At 50.9% G+C, this 19,266-nt stretch overlaps 2 protein-coding genes across 3 annotated transcripts; one reads left to right on the top strand and one right to left on the bottom strand.

Moving 5' to 3' along the window:
• The first annotated feature begins 2,174 nt into the window (after positions 1–2,174).
• On the top strand, positions 2,175–7,452 carry LOC144944070 (protein FAM177A1-like). Of its 2 annotated transcripts, none has more exons than XM_078872122.1 (5): positions 2,175–2,332; positions 3,511–3,696; positions 4,101–4,167; positions 5,719–5,816; positions 6,115–7,452. In XM_078872122.1, exons 1-5 carry the CDS (start codon positions 2,282–2,284, stop codon positions 6,280–6,282), a joined length of 570 nt encoding a protein of 189 aa, XP_078728248.1. In that variant the 5' UTR covers positions 2,175–2,281; the 3' UTR covers positions 6,283–7,452. The 2 variants fall into 2 exon arrangements, with proteins under 2 accessions (XP_078728248.1, XP_078728249.1); XM_078872123.1 differs by having other exon boundaries at positions 6,118–7,452.
• A 273-nt stretch (positions 7,453–7,725) lies between these two features.
• On the bottom strand, positions 7,726–17,163 carry LOC144944069 (dynein regulatory complex subunit 5-like). Its single transcript, XM_078872121.1, is given in 5 exon segments — positions 7,726–8,058; positions 8,558–9,573; positions 12,991–13,184; positions 17,115–17,140; positions 17,143–17,163. Coding segments are annotated over 5 exon segments (1,428 nt in total). The 3' UTR covers positions 7,726–7,887.
• Between the last annotated feature and the right edge of the window lie 2,103 nt (positions 17,164–19,266).

Raw genomic sequence — 19,266 nt, forward strand, 5'->3', positions numbered from 1 at the left:
GGATGGACGGCGTGCAAGAAGACCACAGCCTGAACCTCTACTAACTGGCAGGAGACCCATACCAGAAGTGTTGCATTGAACTCCATGTGCTGAACTCGGCGGCCCAGTAGGCCCCCCCCACCAAGCCAAACCCGAAGCCTGCAGGAAAAGCATTGCTAGCGATTAGACGCTCATGGTTGAAGGCCCCAACGGACGGCATTGCCCAGGGCGGAACCCGCCGGCCAGGCAGGCATCCCGCCGAGCCAGCCCCGATGCCCGCAGGAACTGTAGAGTGAATGATTAGACGCCCTTGGCAAAAGGCGCCGATGGGAGGCACCATAGGCAATCCCTCCCGTCAAGGTCGCCTTAATGACGCAAGCAAGTAGCCAGCGGCACGACCGCAGCACGGCGCCCATCGTCGATAGATCATTGAGAGGCCCTTGGTAGAAGGCCTCACCTGGCAGCACCGTAAGCAGCTCCCTCGTATCCATTCCGCATCGCAGAGCGGTGCGATCAAGGAGCTGGCGGTGCGATCAAGGAGCTGGCGGTACGATCAAGGAGCTGGCGGTGCGATCAAGGGGCTGGCGGTGCGATCAAGGGGCTGGCGGTGCGAACGAAGATCGTTGAGAAGCCTTTGTTAGAAGGCCTCACCTGGCAGCACCATAAGCAGCTCCCTCGTATGGAGTCCCCATCGCAGAGCGGCGCGATCGAGGAGCCGGCGGTGCAACTGAAGCAGGAGCGGCTTCAATGGGCCGGCGGATGAGAGTGGCAGGCGGCTAATTGCAGGGGCCGTCGCCGGAGTCGAGGTGGAACACTGTTTTTGTATAGGAATCTAATTTAGTTTTTTTAAATTCTTGGCCATGAGGTCAATGTGGGTCTTGAAAGGCAGATTCAAGTCCAGGATAATGCCAGGATATATGAAGTTGTTCAGAGCCACAATGTGTGGGGGGGGGGGGTGGCCCGTGTCCCCCCAATGATCCGATCGAAATCCCTAATTTCGATCGGATCGTTGGGGTTTAGTAATAAATCGGCATTTTGCGACCCCCACTGCCACTGTGTACCCCCACTGCCACTGTGTGGCATATTATTACGTGCCAGGGTCTCTATGAGATGATAGGACAATAGGCTGAGTCCATAATTGGCAATGAGTAACGGCAAAGCAGTTATAAGTAACTCACAGAATTGTGCGCCATCACACAACGCGGTTCAAATTCGACCCTCGATCCTTACTTACTAACAACTCCTATCATTTTTCATTGCTGGAGGGGTTACCCCCTCTACCTGAAAATCCTGGCTCCGCCATTGACAATGTGCATAAGTGACGAGACGGGTGCGGAGCAGCTAGAGACTAACATGATAAGGTGGACTAACTTGATGTCGTCGTATTGAGTTAAATATAAATGTAAGCCATTGTATGTGTCCCTGCGTATTAATGGCGGAAGGTAGCCAATGCGGTACGGGACGATGTGGTAGCTGAGTGGACTTGCCGATGACCGGTACCAGCGGTGTCAAGATCGGTGACTGGCAGAGGAGGTTCGTGAAGGACGCTGCTGGGCAGTTGGAGGCAGTGGCCCACCGAACGGAGGAGCGACGCTCACAACAACGAGCGGAGTGCCACCGGGCGGATAAAACACGGCAAGTTGGCACAGTCGGTGCATCGGTAACAACCCATGGCTTCAAGGTGCATCTAGCCTGGCACAAGTGACGTGAGTTACACAGCAGACCCAGCTACGACTGCAGGTCGCGTGGGAGGGCTCGTGTACAAAGACCACCCCCCCGCGTAGCCTTAACAGAATGTCGGGGCAAGTGCTGTTCGCGAGCACCTATGAAGGCCGGCACACGAGGGGGTGGGTGGCCAGCACCACGCACGACCGCCTTTGTCTCCCACACTGGTGATGCTTACACACCGTAACAAGTACTCATTTGAGGCTGAGTCGACCCAGGGTAGACCGGGACCGGTTCAAATAATGTTGTGACAAACCTTACTAACGACACATTCATATATTTACGCGATCTAACCCCCTCAAAAAAACCTATATGATGAATGATAGTGGTCGCGAAAGCCTACACGTGTTCAGCTCAAATAATTATCATCACCGGGGTTGGTGGCCGTGAGCGGGAATCGAACTCGGGACGCCGGGTTCGTAGCGCAGCGCCCTGACCGTTGCGCCACCGCTCCCCCTCGCCCACCCTCACGTGACCACGCACGTGACCACGCGAACCTCGTCAGCCAGGCTGTGGGTAGTCGCAGCGAGCCGTTCCTTTCCGCCTTCGTCTTCCGCGACCCCCCTTCTCTGCGCCCATGGCGGCGTTAGCGGTGGAGATGACGGCCCCGGGGCTCACGCAGAGCCAGGTAATAGCGAGGCCGCGAGAGGGACATGATTCACCCGGGGAGATTGTGCGACGAGTCGAGGCGGGGGGAGGGGGGGCGATCTTGGCCTAGAGGCTCTGCCCGGGGGAGGAGCGCAAACCTCGGCGTGGGAGCAGGCGAGCGGCGCGCTTCGGCGGTTTCCGGGTGTGGTCGCCGCGGCTTTCGGGAAGTTGTGGTTGTGGCAGTAGCGGTGGGGTTGACGGTGGTGGTGGTGGTGGTTGTGACAGGTGGTGGTGGTTGTGACAGGTGGTGGTGGTGGTGATGATCCCGTTTCACTGGCGTGGATGCTGCTGATGGTGTGTTTACCGTGGTAGTGGTAATGACGCTGATTTGTATTGACTTTGACGTGATGCTGTATGCAGTGTAGTGCGAGTGATGGTGTGTTCGCTGTGGTTGCTGGTCTGTTTACTTTAGTAATTAAATAATGTCAACTTGTAACGCGCTGCACAGTGTTCGCTCTCGAAGCGAGAACGACGAAGCGGCGCGAGGAACCACACATCGGGAAGGGAGCCACGTGTTGAATCCGGCCCCAACAATTGTCCACGTTCTGCGGTCCTCTATTAAAGTGTTATCGGCCAATTAACGAGTGATTGTTCATGTAAAAGGAAACTGGAGCACCCGCAGAAAGACCCATGGATGCGAGGGGGCAACGCTCTATCCCGTACAGATGGAGCAGGTGGAGCCCACATTTCCTGTACCGCCTTCTCTCAAGCCAGGGGCTATGACACCTCGGCGCCCACGGGAAGCGAGTTTAACAGCGTTTGTGTGATCCGTCAACCCTCCCCCCTCCACAGTGCTGGATTACAGGCGTGTGCCACTACCACCTGGTACTGTGATGGTGTGTTAATTGTGGTGTGGATGATGGAGATGATTGTGTGTTCATTGTGGTGTGATTTTTATTCATTACCGATTCTCGTGTTATCACTGTTGGTGTGAAGGAGAAGACAGTGATATGTTCAGCTGTGTTGTGGTTGAAACGCTTATGGATTGAATGTTTTCATTATTAATTTATTGTAAATTATTGTCTGTTTTTATCGCTTATTTAGTACACCTTTGTTGTATTTGTAAAGTACGTGCAATACCAAATGAAGATTGATTTATTGTGGCTGATTTTGAGTTGTGGCTGACGATGTGATCCGCGTGGACTTCCGCTGGCACAGCCAAAACTGCACATGGAGGCCGTGGACCTGGGCGAGTCTGGGGCCAGCGACGAGAAGAAGAAGCGGCGTGAGCGTGTACCACGGCGCATCATCCACTTTGCGAGCGGAGAGACGATGGAGGAGTACAGCACGGACGAGGAGGAGGAGGAGGAGATCTCCAAACAGCTCGCCGCCCCCACCGATCCTGTAAGCCACAGCAGCAGGGGAAACCACCGCCTGCTTTGAGCAACAATTGGTTTGGGGACTCAAGGGGCACCGTAATAGGTCGGGCATAACAAGGATAGGGGTAAGGGGGGGACAAAATAGGGTTGGGTTATAGAAAGGATTATGGCTATTTCCTTCTGCATTTTAATAGCGGTGGTATTTTTCACTATGGGGCATTCAGGACACCTATAAGGTATTGTTAATTGGTGTAGAGTAATGATTGCAGTAACTGGATAACAGGTGGTGACTGATGAGTGATGTGTGGTGGACCAATCGTCTGATTGACACTGCCTGCCAATACTCATAGACATCATTGAGTGTTATTGTGCAAAGGGATCTTGACTAATGTGTCTGTTTTTGCACTCCCTTCCACGGTGCTGCTGAAGGCAAAGTTGACGTGGGGCCCCTACCTCTGGTTTTATCTTTTCAAAACTGGAACAGGAACACTCGCTGGTAAGGCTCCTCTTATTGTAAGACACAACCCAAAACAAATATGATGCCCTTTTTGTTGCCATAAAAGCCTCAAGGAACCTAAAGCTTCTACATCATGACTTAAAGCTTTCGTGACTGCAGGAATTCATACTCTTTGGGTCTTTCGGTAAAGTCACATAGATAGAAAAATAAAAATAAATCACGACGTTTCGATCGCAACACAAGCAATCGTCTTCAGGTGAAAAAATACAGCAGGCGAACCGCTGAGGCAGGAGAAATATATAATATATTTCTCAGAATATGTTTTTGTTTGCATTCTGACCACAACATTGTGGTTAATGCAGACATGATTCCTTGTAAAAGGTTTCAGTTTGGTGTTTTAACATCTTAACACCTGTTTTGTTGCCAGAAAAAAGGGGAAAAAACCTATTATCGAACGTAAAGCTGTTTCTTAGAGGATCTTATGCTAGGATGTTTAGCTAGCTATATTAATGCGTATTTTGTATGTGAAGAGAATACAAAATACCTCGGGATAACTCGTACACATGTGGGAGCACAAATGTACAGTTCAACAATGTATTTTGCTACACAGCAAAAGGAGTAATGGCATAATTTAACAACATATACATAAGCAAGCAAATTAGCCACAAAACCAAGCTGATCATCTTAAAAACATGCGTTTTCAGCACAGTTTTGTATGCCTGCGAAACTTTGACACTAAAAAAGATTGAGAGGGACAAAATACTGGCATTTGAAATGTACTCCGGGGCATTCACAAAGAGTGACGAACGTAGATGTAGGAAAAAGGTTGAGTATAACAGAAAAGTTGATGCAAGTGGTAATGAGAAGGAAACCGAGCTTGTTTGGCACATATGCAGGATGGAGAACGATGGGAAAATAAAAACTTTAATGATGGGAATGATGGAGGGAACAGGAAGAAGAGGAAGACCTTGTAGGGAATTGCTGGATGACATAAGAGATTGGTGCCGGAGAGATGTGGCATAGCCTCAGCGTGTTGGCACAGGATAGAGGGAAGTGGAAACAAGTGACACACATTGCTTTCTGCCCATGGAGTTTGATGATGATGATGACAGAGCCCTAATTCTATGCTGCCCACTGTTGCCCATCAGCTTATAATGCCTTTTATGCGTGGTGATTGCCCACCCATCCCTGCTTTACTTCATAGATCAGGCATATTCTAAGGAATTTAATCAATAGATAATATGAACAGCTTTTGTCGATACTGAGTTTATCCCAGGCTGTCTTTACACATTGAGAGAAAAATACAAAAATAAAATGTACAGTCAACAACAACATCATAGTACTCCACCGACATCATTGTAACCTCATTGTGTATATATTAGAGGAGTATACCTGTCCATAACATTGAAATATATTTTTTCTCATTCACAAAGTTTCTACAGTAACCTAGATCATATACCCCAAGTTTACATTCACAACATTATACCTTTTAGTAATTTGAGTTCCAATAGAATAAATGTATGCATAATGTCACTTGCAGTGATAGCCGACTTCTAAATAACAATATGAAAATCTTGTAACCGTCTGCAGTGTGCGATTTTGTCGGGGAGAAACTCGCTGACCTCTTCGGGATCACCACCGCAAAGTATCAGTACGCCATCGACGAATACAACAGGAGCAAGGAGGAGGTGCCTTCACGTGCACATGCACACAACACAACTTCAAGAATGATCTGTAGAGGACTGTGGCTCAACATGGAGGACAAAACGCTTGCCATATTTTATACATCTGCTACTGAGAAGTTGCTTTTGGCAGGACACGTTGTTAGAATGGATGTTGGCCGCGATAAATGGAACCATGAATGAGCTCGTGTGCAGGAGCTCAATGGATTGGTGCAGTGCAGGATTGGGACGGATGGCAATGGCTTGGGGAGGCCTTCACCCAGTAGTGGATTAATCACCGCTGATGATGATGACTGCCCCCCAGGAGGAGGAGGAGGAGATGGAGGACCGCCTCTCTGAGGAGGCCCAGCGTCGCCTCGACGAGCGGAGCCAGCACACCGAGACGCAGCAGCCTTCCCCATCCGTGGGCGGCCAGGCCTCCCCCTGTGCGGATAACGGGGGCCCCGAGCCGACGTGCGTGGCCATGGTGTGAGAAGCCCCTCACGCCCCTCACGCCCCGCGTATCACAATTACACCGTGACCACTGCTGTACCTGTTGGGGTGGGTCCCGTGCCTTATTTCTATACATTTGTACATTGAGCTATTTATTTTGATTTTAATTGGAGGCTAGAGTGCAATGGCAGGAATACAGTAAAGACTACGACACCACACACTCCAACAGACATCGTAGACGGTGGCACGACAGCTTCAGTTTGACAAGCATGAGGTGAGCAGAGTCTTACGAATAGTGGGGCTGCCTCACGTTGAATAGCTTTCTTTAAATTGCCTTTTTTTTACACATCCAATCTGTTGCACAGTGTTTATTAGACATGTAAAGATTCACCAATGTTGATTAAAACTGATCCCAATGGTCACAAAACGACTAAATAATATGCAAATGTTACCTTTGGACTCCCCGCTCAGGTCCACTCAAGACCTTACTTTTTTACTCTGCCTGTAACTGACCGCATCTTTCTCTCTCCGCAATAGACCCACTGTCACTGTATGGGCGTCTTAAGGTGTGGTTGCATTTAGACACAATATGAAGCAATGTTTTATTGCATAATTGGTTGGCACAAATGAGACTGAACAAACGAGAGAGTAAAATAAGAGTACAAACAGGACAAAAACATTCTAAATTCTTTAATCAAATTATGACCGCCAAATCTTGCCAATTGCTCTTAACTGCGGCGAGCGGGAAGGTGAATCGTTACTTGCCGTAGTTAATATTTTATTCTCGAGGTGATTATCTGAGTTGGTGCATGGTAATTAACGTCTGCATGTGCGTGTTTCTGGTGAGGCCTGTATGTTACTGCTCCGTTAACAGCTAGGCATGCATTTATTCAGCAATGCAGGTGGTGGATCGCTATAGGAAGGCCCGCGATATGGCTGCGCGCCACTCGGTTTGCCCACGATGGCACCGCATCTAGCATTTGTAAGTGAATGGCAGCAAACTTGTTGGTGGTAAATTGGCACGGCTGGATGTACGAGATGGTGAAACCTGGCCTTCTCCACGCATGGCATGATTGTGTACTGGTTGCACATATTCGGGCTGAATGCGAGTGGTCGTAAACTGTGTAGGCGACGTAGATATAAGTGATAAATGCAGAATGGGGTTTTGTTTACTCTGATCCAGTATTTATGAATAAATGTATCGTATATATCGCAGCGTCGTTGTGGAGATCTACACGTGGTTCGCTCACTTGAGCGCTACAAGCCTGGGGAATCAATTTCATTCCCAGCCACGGATCACATCAGAGGCGAGCGATATCTGCACCTTTTCTGGTTCCCCTCACCTACCCGCACTCACTATTATGGGGAAGTATGGTCAAACAACCTCGATGACAGACACAGCTTGGGGCGGCCATCATCCAACAATTAATTGAGAAGCAGGTGTAATTTATTATGGAAATTCTAAACGACATGAAACAAAAATGTACCCACTTCCAGAGTCGTCTGCTGAAGACTGAACTACGAAAATCTGGCAAAGCAATTAGCGCGACTAAGACGTCTCGCTATCGGTGTGCCCGTGAGGCGGTGGGTGCCGGCGGTGGTGCTGGTGCCTGAGGCCAGCTCGCGTGCTTAGGCGCCAGCGTGCTTAGACGCCAGCGCGCTCCGTTGTGCCGCGGCGGTGCGCGTGCTCTCGGTTCTGCTTGAGGATCTTGCTGATGTGGTACTCGCTGTCATGCCCGGCTTCCGCCAGCCGCAGGTCGAGCTCAGTCAGCGTGCGGTTGTGGCTCATCCCCTCCTGCAGCTGCTTTCCTCCGTCCTGTGGCAAGAGAGCGATCATCACCAGGGGCCATGCGTGTGGTTGCCAATGAAGAAGGTTTAGCATGCTCCAGGAATTAGGTGCAAATCCACACACTGGGTGTCCAGGAATAAGTCGGAAACATAAGTTGTCACTTTTTTTACATTTCTCAAACCTAAATTGTTTCTCTTTTACAGCCACTACTGGCATCATGTCCTGTGACATGCACTCAGTTTTACACTCGCGTCTTGTTTATGAGTACATCATTGGATGGAAGTTGATGCCCGTAGATTATTTCGACTTAAAATTCATTGTTCTAAAATCATTTATTTCAGAATATAAAGGACAAACACGTTCATCCTTTATTGTGAGAAGAATAAGTTTCTGTGGAAGGAGATGCATTTGTGTTCGATTGATTTTTCCAAAGTTTTTTTTATCAATGGCACTTCACCGAATTTTTTTTTTAATTGGACACCCAGCATGAGTAGTCGAGTCATGAGCAATGAGTATCGGGACTCACGTTCCCCAAGCGATTGCAGGAGAGGTCGATGGTGTGCAGGCTCGTGTTTAGCGCTACGGCGTGAGCGAGCGCCGTTGCCGTGGGCTCCGACATCTCATTTCCCCCCAGGTACAGCTCCACGACCGAGGAATTGCACTGTAGCGCACGGCCCAACGCCTGCCCAGCCTCGTCCCCGAGGCGGTTGAGGCGGAGGTTGAGCACTCGCAGCGTTGCGTTCCGGGAAATGGCATGCGCCAGCGCCTGCCCACCGTGCCCGCCGACCCTGTTGTCGCACAGGTTGAGCGCCGTCAGCCGGCTGCGGTTGAGCAGCTTGCCCAGCGCCCTGGCGCCGCGGTCCCCGACGAGGTTGTGCGACAGGTCGAGCACCAGCAGCGAGGGGTGGTCGAGCAGCTGCCGAACGAGCGCGCGCACCGCCTCGTCGCCCGCGCGGCTGCGGTGCAGCCTCAGCACCCGCAGCGTGCGGCAGCTCTTGACGGCGCGCGCCAGCGACTCGCAGTCGCGCCCCGTGAACTCGAACAGGTTCCACTCGAAGTTCATGCCGCAGCTCCTCACGCCGTAGGCGACGTGCAGCTCCTCGAGGTGCGGCAGCTGCCCCGCGATGGAGCCGAAGTCGAAGTGGTCGACGCTGGGGCCCTCGGCACCGTCGTCGCTGCCCGCGTCGGACGAGTCGTCGCCTGCCGGCGCCGCTTCCCCGATGGGTGGGAGGAGCTGGCCCACGTCGAGGCAGCGCACGAAGGGGCCGCAAGCCGCCGCGGCCTCCCGCACGACGCTGGGATCCGTCGTGTCCGGGACGTAGAGCTCGATGAGGGCCTGCAGGTGCCGCTCTAGGAACATGCGCTTCCAGCTGTTACCGTGGCTCAGGACGTCGCCCACGACCCTGCTGGCCTGGCAGCGGCGGCGCCAGTAGCCCTCGTCGCCGATGAGGGCGGCCGCGAGGGTGAGTGGCAGCTGCGTGGAGATCCGCGCCAGCACAGCGGTACGATGCTTGGGCAGCAGCGCATCCAGTACCGGGTGGTCTATGGGTGACAGGGAGACGACCAGGATCGTGGGAGAGGTAATGAGCGAAAGGATATGAGAGAGGGGTAGTCGGAGATTAAGAATGGGAGTTAATGGGAGAATGAAAGATCGAGTGAGTAAGCAGGTGTGGTGTATTGATCTGCACCCCGGTCACCATTTAAAAATCCACGTCTGTTCTCAATAGGTTCTTAGTAATCACAGTAATTTTCAGCCTTTGCACTGCTAGATGCAGGCCGAGCCATGCTGAACGGGTAATTGGGCTTATTGGACCAAACTTGTCAGTGCATGTTAGTGAAGACGGAGGTCAAACATGGGAGCATTGAAAGTACAGAACATGTATTTTTCTGTAATTCCCTCTGATTTCAAAAGCATAGCAATGCGGGTTACCCAGTTATAATAAATAGCTGTTGAGCATGAGAGGGAGTCTCCTGAATGTGGGACACCTTAGAGACTCAGGAATCGAGACGTGTTCACAAAATGACAACCATTGACATCCGTGCCACGTTTTATACCATTGGCCATGAGGTCCTTGAGAGATTATAACACCAGATGGGATTTCTGGTGCTACCGTGCAGTGGTTTAGCTCTTGGAGAAATGCATGCACTTTGTCATAATGGATTACTTTAAATCTCCAATCGCACCGGTTCATTAGGGTGTTCCACAAGGATCTGTACTTGGTCCCTCACGTTTCAATGCCCCACATGGCTCCTTTGGGCATTCTGCTACAACATGTGGGCTTATCTTAACACTGGTATGCTGATGACGTGCACATTTACGTCCAGTACGGCTCTTGACTCTGCGATGGCAGTTTCTGTACTGTCTGCGGCATTAAAATTCGTCACAACTTGGTTGCAGCAACATATTTGACCAAATGCCGATACAAACGAGGCCATATTCGTTGGCTCCCCTCCGCAGTTATATAAAATTGGTTTGCAACATTTGTCACCGGATGGTCACGATATCTGCCCATTATAGGTCAAAATCTTGGTGGTCAGTTTGACCAGTCCCTGTCCTTTGATTCCTGCCACCTAATGACTTTGAGAGGCTGGTCCAGGAGTGAATGTTCCCCTGACTTGATTGCTGCCACGCATTGCTGTTTGGGATTGCGAGTAAGGTACTGGGTAGGACTCCAGCTTGTTCAGAATGCAGCTGCTGGAGCGCGCGTGCGCACGCCGTTCTGTGAGCACATCGCACACCCGCTCTCCTGTCCTTTGCACTGGCTGGCTACCAGTTAAGTACTAGATGGACTATCACCTGCAAGCCTCATAATACTTGCAGCAACTGATCCATGTTTATACTCCAACCAGCTTTGCTACCCGGCTTCGCCCGGGACTTGGATTCACCACGCCCGGCTGCCTTTGTCCCCCCAGTGGCGATATTCACACCACAGCAGTTACTCGTTTGAGGCTGAGTCGACCTAGGGGAGGCCCAGGACCGGTTCAAATAATCGTCACCGGTGGTGGCCGTAAGCGGGAATCGAACTCGGGTCGCCGGGTTCGTATCGCGGCGCGCTAACCACTGCACTACAATGCGTGACGCTTCCACATGCGCGGGTCACGTGACAGATGTGACGTCACAGCTCACTTGCCGTGCAAAAAATATCTGCATTATTGAGCTCCCCCCCCCCCCCAAAAAAACACAAAAGTGTATTTTTATAATTTTTGCATGGTGTACAGTCTGGAAAGTACCCACATGGCACATTTAAAGTTTGTTGCATGTCGGGAAGTACGCTAAACATTTTGAACAGACACACATAATCACAACTTTGCCTTTTATATATGGAGACAAGGCCCCTTCGGATCACCTTCTAAGTACTCCACTGTCAAAGCTCATTTCCTGGGGTGCAGCTTTCAGTATATGGAACAATTTGCCTTTGGTAACGAGACAGTTGTTAGAACTATTTAAGTCTGTCTTGAAAACTCACCTCTTTAAATTGCCCTTTACCTCGTAGCTCTAGCCGTTTACCCTGGTTCTGTTTCTTTCCTGCTTTCCATACACGGTGCATTAGGATCTATGGATGAAATTCGCGTTACAAATGTAAATATTCCCACACCCGGCACACCACTTTCAGTATACCGATCGCTATGGTTGTGGTGACGAGTGACATGCCGTCTACTACTGAAAAATTAAGCATTGGGTAGAAAGACAAAGATCCACCTTGCAGATGGAACAGATTGTTTGGGCAAGCGCTGTTAGCGAGCACCGAGGGGGCGGGTGGCCAGCGCCAGGCCCGGCCGCCTTTGTCTCCCCACGGCGATGTTTACACATCACAGCAAGTACTCATTTGAGGCTGAGTCGACCAGGGGGAGGCCCAGGACCAGTTCAGATAATTGTCACTATTGATGGCTTCACAGCCATCAAGGAATCGAACTCGGGTGGCCGGGTTCGTAGGGCAGCACGCTAAATACCACTCCGCTACCTCCCCACACTACTACCTCGGCCACCATTATCACGAACGCCACCATTAACAACGGCGCATGGTAACACCTCCATTTACACAAAGTCCATCAGTATCAGCTCCCTCCACAACCACGACCACTGCTACCAAAAACAAATACCTCCGTGTAGCCCGAGACCGTTGGAGCAAGTGATGTTAGCCATCACTACCACCAACACGACAACCTGCACTACCACCACAACCATCACTATTACCGCCATCTCTGCTACCTCAATTACCTCGATCACTACATCTACCACTATTACCGCTGATCCCACTTCCATAACCACCGCCGCCACTACCTCCACTTCCATGACCACCACCACCACCATCATCATCTTCTGTTGCGTGTAGTCGCTTGAAGATGTTTCTTGTTCATGTTTTTGTTGCGGTTGCACCCGAGTCAAGAGCCGCATGGCTCACAGGGTTATCTTCTCCATATATATAAAAGGCAAAGTTGTGATTATGTGTGTCTGTTAAAAATGTTTAGCTACTTCCTGACATGCAACAAACTGCAAATTTGCCATGTCGGTACTTTCCAGACTGTACACCTTGCTAAAATTATTAAAATACACTTTTGTGTTTTTTTGGGGGGGGGGAGCTCAATAATGCAGAGATTTTTTGCACGGCAATTGAGCTGTGACGTCACATCTGTCACGTGACCCGCGCACGTGGAAGTATAACGCGTTGTAGTGTCGTTGGGTAGCGCTACGAACCCGGCGACCCGAGTTCGATTCCCGCTCACGGCCACCACCGGTGACGATTTCAACCGCTCCTGGGCTCTCCCCTAGGTCGACTCAGCGTCAAACGAGTAACTGCTGTGGTGTGTGAACATCGCCACCGGGGAGACCAAGGCGGCCGGGCGTGGTGGATCCAAGTCCCGGGCGAAGCCGGGTAGTACAGCTCGTACCTAATCAATGCAACTGAAATCACGACGAGCCGAGCGGCAACTCCCCCCCCACCCCCCCACGGCACGCACGCTCGAAGTTGCGGACGATGGCGTCGAGGCCGAGGTGGGCGAGTCGCGGCACCGTGGCGAGGTTCCACTCGGGGTCCTCGGCGACGATGCGGCGCGTGGCGCGGGGGTGGGACGCGGCGGGGTTCGCTCCACGCCCGGGGGCCGCCGAGGGGACCCGGGGCTCCGTCACCCCTGCGGACGTCGTCATCGTCTCCCTGTGCGGCGGGGTAGAGGGGAGGGGGGGGCACGTGAGTCATCGAGTGTGTTCATACCTGGGGTGCCGCGTTGTGTTTCACGCACGGCGCTATGCACCTGCCGTGCAGAGTTCGATTCCTGGCCGTGGCTCACATGAGTGGCGAGTTGTCACCTGGGATCAGTCCTGGCCACTGCCTTCACCAAGCCGAATATGACCAGCGTGGTGTAGTATGGCTAAATAATAATTAGCCATACTTCACCACGCTGGTCAGTGCACGTTTCAAGGCGAGGAGCACAGGACGGCAGCACTATTGCTCTCTGCTCCCCACAACTCTGTACTGTTTGTCTATGCCGAGATCAATAATCTCGCTCAGCGACGGGCCTCCATAGAGCCCACTGTGTAGTGTATAGTAGTGTATAGTGTAGTGTATAGTAGTGTAGTGTATAGTGTAGTGCATAGTAGTGTAGTGCATAGTGTAGTGTATAGTAGTGTATAATAGTGTATAGTAGTGTAGTGTATAGTAGTGTATAGTAGTGTAGTGTATAGTGTATTGTAGTGCCTCCATAGAGCCCAATGTGTAGTGTATAGTAGTGTAGTGTATAGTAGTGTAGTGTATAGTAGTGTAGTGTATAGTAGTGTAGTGTATAGTAGTGTCGTGCATAGTAGTGTCGTGCATAGTAGTGTCGTGCATAGTGTAATGTATAGTAGTGTAGTGTATAGTGTATTGTAGTGCCTCCATAGAGCCCAATGTGTTTTCGCTTACCGACCATTCCCCTGTTAACGACGGGCTGTTATAGGCACAGCAAATATTAACGCATCGATTAACCACGTTTCTTTTAATATTACGTATTTAGGTGGTATCTTCGTGAATTGTATATCCATTAAATTTCGATTTAAAGCTTTCGTGACTGCAGGGATTTCATAATCTTGGTCGTGAGAATTGTATTGTATTGTTTTGTTTTTATTATTTTATTATTTCCCTTCTACGTGACTTTACCGAAAGAACCAAGAATATGTATATATATTGTTTAAACGTAAACAAGTACGTTTTTCAGGTGAAACAGGGGGTCAACTTTCGATGCTTTCGGATCGAATTGAGTCTTTAACGTGCATTTCCTATTCCTCGCTTAACGACCGATTTCGTGGAACCCATTCCCGTCGTTAAGAGGGGCTCTCTATACACGGCGATGAGTGGTGGTGAGTGATGGTGAGTGATGGCGAGTGATGGTGAGTGGTGGTGAGTGATGTACACGGTGATGGTGAGTGATGGTGAGTGATGGTGTGTGGTGGTGAGTGATGGTGAGTGGTGGTGAGTGATGGTGAGTGGTGGTGAGTGATGTACACGGTGATGGTGAGTGATGGTGTGTGGTGGTGAGTGATGGTAAGTGATGGCGAGTGGTGGTGAGTGATGGTGAGTGATGTACACGGTGATGGTGAGTGATGGTGAGTGGTGGTGAGTTGGTGTACACGGTGATGGTGAGTGGTGGTGAGTGGTGGTGAGTGATGCTGAGTGGTGGTGAGTGATGTACACGGTGGTGGTGAGTGATGGTGAGTGGTGGTGAGTGGTGGTGAGTGGTGGTGAGTGGTGGTGAGTGGTGGTGAGTGGTGGTGAGTGGTGTTGAGTGGTGGTGAGTGATGGTGAGTGGTGGTGAGTTGGTGTGAGTGGTGGTGAGTGATGGTGAGTGGTGGTGAGTTGGTGTGAGTGATGGTGAGTTGGTGTGAGTGGTGGTGAGTCATGGTGAGTGGTGGTGAGTTGGTGTGAGTGGTGGTGAGTGATGGTGAGTGTTGGTGAGTGGTGGTGTGTGGTGGTGAGTGGTGGTGAGTGATGGTGTGTGATGGTGTGTGGTGGTGAGTGGTGGTGAGTGATGGTGAGTGGTGGTGAGTGATGGTGAGTGGTGGTGAGTGATGGTGTGTGATGGTGAGTGGTGGTGAGTGATGGTGAGTGGTGGTGATTGGCGGTGAGTGGTGGTGAGTGGTGGTGAGTGGTGGTGAGTGATGTACACGGTGGTGAGTGGTGGTGAGTGATGGTGAGTGGTGGTGAGTTGGGGTGAGTGGTGGTGAGTGGTGGTGAGTTGGTGTGAGTGGTGGTGAGTGGTGGTGAGTGATGGTGAGTGGTGGTGAGTGATGGTGAGTGGTGGTGAGTTGGTGTGAGTGGTGGTGAGTGGTGGTAAGTGATGGTGAGTTGGTGTGAGTGGTGGTGAGTGTTGGTGAGTGATGGTGAGTGGTGGTGAGTGGTGGTGAGTTGGTGTGAGTGGTGGTGAGTGGTGGTGAGTGATGGTGAGTGGTGGTGAGTGATGGTGAGTGGTGGTGTGTGATGGTGAGTGATGGTGAGTGGTGGTGAGTGGTGGTGAGTGGTGTACACGGTGGTGAGTGGTGGTGAGTGGTGGTGAGTGATGGTGAGTGGTGGAGAGTGATGGTGAGTGGTGGTGAGTGATGGTGAGTGGTGGTGAGTGATGGTGAGTGGTGGTGAGTGGTGGTGAGTGGTGGTGAGTGATGTACACGGTGGTGAGTGGTGGTGAGTGGTGGTGAGTGATGGTGAGTGGTGGTGAGTGGTGGTGAGTGATGTACACAGTGGTGAGTGATGGTGAGTGGTGAGTGGTGGTGAGTGGTGGTGAGTGATGTACACGGTGGTGAGTGGTGGTGAGTGGTGGTGAGTGATGGTGAGTGGTGGTGAGTGGTGGTGAGTGATGTACACAGTGGTGAGTGATGGTGAGTGGTGAGTGGTGGTGAGTGGTGGTGAGTGATGTACACGGTGGTGAGTGGTGGTGAGTGGTGGCGAGTGTTGATGAGTGGTGGTGAGTGATGTACTCGGTGGTGAGTGGTGGTGAGTGTTGATGAGTGGTGGTGAGTGATGGTGAGTGGTGGTGAGTGGTGGTGAGTGGTGGTGTGGGATGAGTGATGATGAGTGCTGTACACGGTGGTGAGTGATGGTGGTAAGTGAGTGGTGGTGAGTTGGTGTGAGTGATGGTGAGTGGTGGTGAGTGTTGGTGAGTGATGGTGAGTGATGGTGAGTAGTGGTGAGTGATGGTGAGTGGTGGTGAGTGATGGTGAGTGGTGGTGAGTGGTGGTGAGTGTTGGTGAGTGATGGTGAGTGGTGGTGAGTGGTGGTGAGTGCTGTACACGGTGGTGAGTGGTGGTGAGTGGTGGTGAGTGATGTACACGGTGGTGAGTGATGGTGAGTTGGTGTGAGTGGTGGTGAGTGTTGATGAGTGGTGGTGAGTGGTGGTGAGTGATGGTGAGTGATGTACACGGTGGTGAGTGATGGTGAGTGGTGGTGAGTGGTGGTGAGTGATGGTGAGTTGGTGTGAGTGGTGGTGAGTAGTGATGAGTGATGGTGAGTGGTGGTGAGTGGTGGTGAGTGATGTACACGGTGGTGAGTGATGGTGAGTGATGGTGAGTGGTGGTGAGTGGTGAGTGGTGGTGAGTGGTGGTGAGTGATGTACACGGTGGTGAGTGATGGTGAGTGATGGTGAGTGGTGGTGAGTGGTGAGTGGTGGTGAGTGGTGGTGAGTGGTGATGAGTGATGGTGAGTGATGGTGAGTGGTGGTGAGTGGTGGTGAGTGATGTACACGGTGGTGAGTGATGGTGAGTGATGGTGAGTGGTGGTGAGTGGTGGTGAGTGTTGATGAGTGGTGGTGACTGGTGGTGAGTGTTGATGAGTGGTGGTGAGTGGTGGTGAGTGATGTACACGGTGGTGAGTGGTGGTGAGTGGTGGTGAGTGGTGAGTGGTGGTGAGTGATGTACACGGTGGTGAGTGGTGGTGAGTGATGGTGAGTGGTGGTGAGTGGTGGTGAGTGGTGTACACGGTGGTGAGTGGTGGTGAGTGATGGTGAGTGATGGTGAGTGGTGTACACGGTGGTGAGTGGTGGTGAGTTATGGTGAGTGATGGTGGTGAGTGGTGGTGAGTGGTGGTGAGTGGTGAGTGGTGGTGAGTGATTTTCACGTGAACCTCTCCGGGTGAAGTCTCCGCTGCGACTGAGCGCGTCCCTCGTCTCCATGGCGACGACCTCTGCCTGACCCCGCCGCGAGCGCCAGCCGCGGTGGTCAAAACCGCGATTCGTAATTCACTCCGCCGGTCTTTTATATGGCCACGGATGAGGGCCATTGCTCGAAACGTCGCCTTATTATATATAATATACAAGGGTTCCTCTACTTACGAACGGGGCTAGGTTCCAGAGGTCTGTTCGTAAGTTAAACTGTACTCCCGTCGATTCCAAACACGTTGTATACGGCATGTACAACTAACCACGGGTGAGCGGCTTTACAAGTTGAACAATCTCCTGTTGATGTAGATGCCACTGGTTCTTCACGTTCTACAGATGTAGATGCCACTGGTTCTTCACGTTCTACAGATGTAGATGCCACTGGTTCTTCACGTACTACAGATGTAGATGCCACTGGCTCTTCACGTTCTACAGATGTAGATGCCACTGGTTCTTCACGTTCTACAGATGTAGATGCCACTGGTTCTTCACGTTCTACAGATGTAGATGCCACTGGTTCTTCACGTTCTACAGATGTAGATGCCACTGGTTCTTCACGTTCTACAGATGTAGATGCAACTGGCTCTTCACGTTCTACAGATGTAGATGCCACTGTGTCTTCACGTTCTACAGATGTAGATGCAACTGGTTCTTCACGTTCTACAGATGTAGATGCCACTGGCTCTTCACGTTCTACAGATGTAGATGCAACTGGCTCTTCACGTTCTACAGATGTAGATGCCACTGGCTCTTCACGTTCTACAGATGTAGATGCCACTGGTTCTTCACGTTCTACAGATGTACATGCCACTGTGTCTTCACGTTCTACAGATGTAGATGCAACTGGTTCTTCACGTTCTACAGATGTAGATGCCACTGGCTCTTCACGTTCTACAGATGTAGATGCAACTGGCTCTTCACGTTCTACAGATGTACATGCCACTGGCTCTTCACGTTCTACAGATGTAGATGCCACTGGTTCTTCACGTTCTACAGATGTACATGCCACTGGTTCTTCACGTTCTACAGATGTAGATGCCACTGGCTCTTCACGTTCTACAGATGTAGATGCCACTGGTTCTTCACGTTCTACAGATGTACATGCCACTGGTTCTTCACGTTCTACAGATGTAGATGCCACTGGCTCTTCACGTTCTACAGATGTACATGCCACTGGCTCTTCACGTTCTACAGCTGTAGATGCCACTGGCTCTTCACGTTCTACAGATGTAGATGCCACTGGTTCTTCACGTTCTGCAGATGTAGACGCCACTGGTTCTTCACGTTCTGCAGATGTAGATGCCACTGGTTCTTAACGTTTTGCAGATGTAGATAACACTGGTTCTTCACGTTCTGCAGATGTAGATGCCACTGGTTCTTCACGTTCTGCAGATGTAGATGCCACTGGTTCTTCACGTTCTACAGATGTAGATGCCACTAGTTCTTCACGTTCTGCAGATGTAGATACCACTGGTTCTTCACGTTCTGCAGATGTAGATACCACTGGTTCTTCACGTTCTACAGATGTAGATGCCACTGGTTCTTCACGTTCTACAGATGTAGATGCCACTGGTTCTTCACGTTCTACAGATGTAGATGCCACTGGTTCTTCACGTTCTGCAGATGTAGATGCCACTGGTTCTTCACGTTCTGCAAATGTAGATACCACTGGTTCTTCACATTCTACAGATGTAGATGCCACTGGTTCTTCACATTCTACAGATGTAGATGCCACTGGTTCTTCACGTTCTGCAGATGTAGAACCCACTGGTTCTTCGCGTTCTGCAGATGTAGATGCCACTGGTTCTTCATGTTCTGCAGATGTAGATGCCACTGGTTCTTCATGTTCTGCAGATGTAGATGTCACTGATTCTTCACGTTCTGCAGATGTAGATGCCACTGGTTCTTCACGTTCTACAGATGTAGATGCCACTGGTTCTTCACGTTCTACAGATGTAGATGCCACTGGTTCTTCACGTTCTGCAGATGTAGATGCCACTGGTTCTTCACGTTCTACAGATGTAGATGCCACTGGTTCTTCACGTTCTGCAGATGTAGATGCCGCTGGTTCTTCATGTTCTGGAGATGTAGATGCCACTGGTTCTTCACATTCTACAG

This window comes from Lampetra fluviatilis, chromosome 33, assembly GCF_964198595.1.
Source record: "Lampetra fluviatilis chromosome 33, kcLamFluv1.1, whole genome shotgun sequence".
Classification (NCBI taxonomy): domain Eukaryota; kingdom Metazoa; phylum Chordata; class Hyperoartia; order Petromyzontiformes; family Petromyzontidae; genus Lampetra; species Lampetra fluviatilis.

Excerpts from the sequence above, each read along its gene's own strand:
- LOC144944070 (XM_078872122.1), top strand. The coding sequence starts at position 2,282 with ATGGCGGCGTTAGCGGTGGAGATGACGGCCCCGGGGCTCACGCAGAGC. Across the intron at positions 3,697-4,100 it reads TCGCCGCCCCCACCGATCCT|GCAAAGTTGACGTGGGGCCC; the intron begins GTAAGCCACAGC and ends GTGCTGCTGAAG. Across the intron at positions 4,168-5,718 it reads TGGAACAGGAACACTCGCTG|TGTGCGATTTTGTCGGGGAG; the intron begins GTAAGGCTCCTC and ends AACCGTCTGCAG.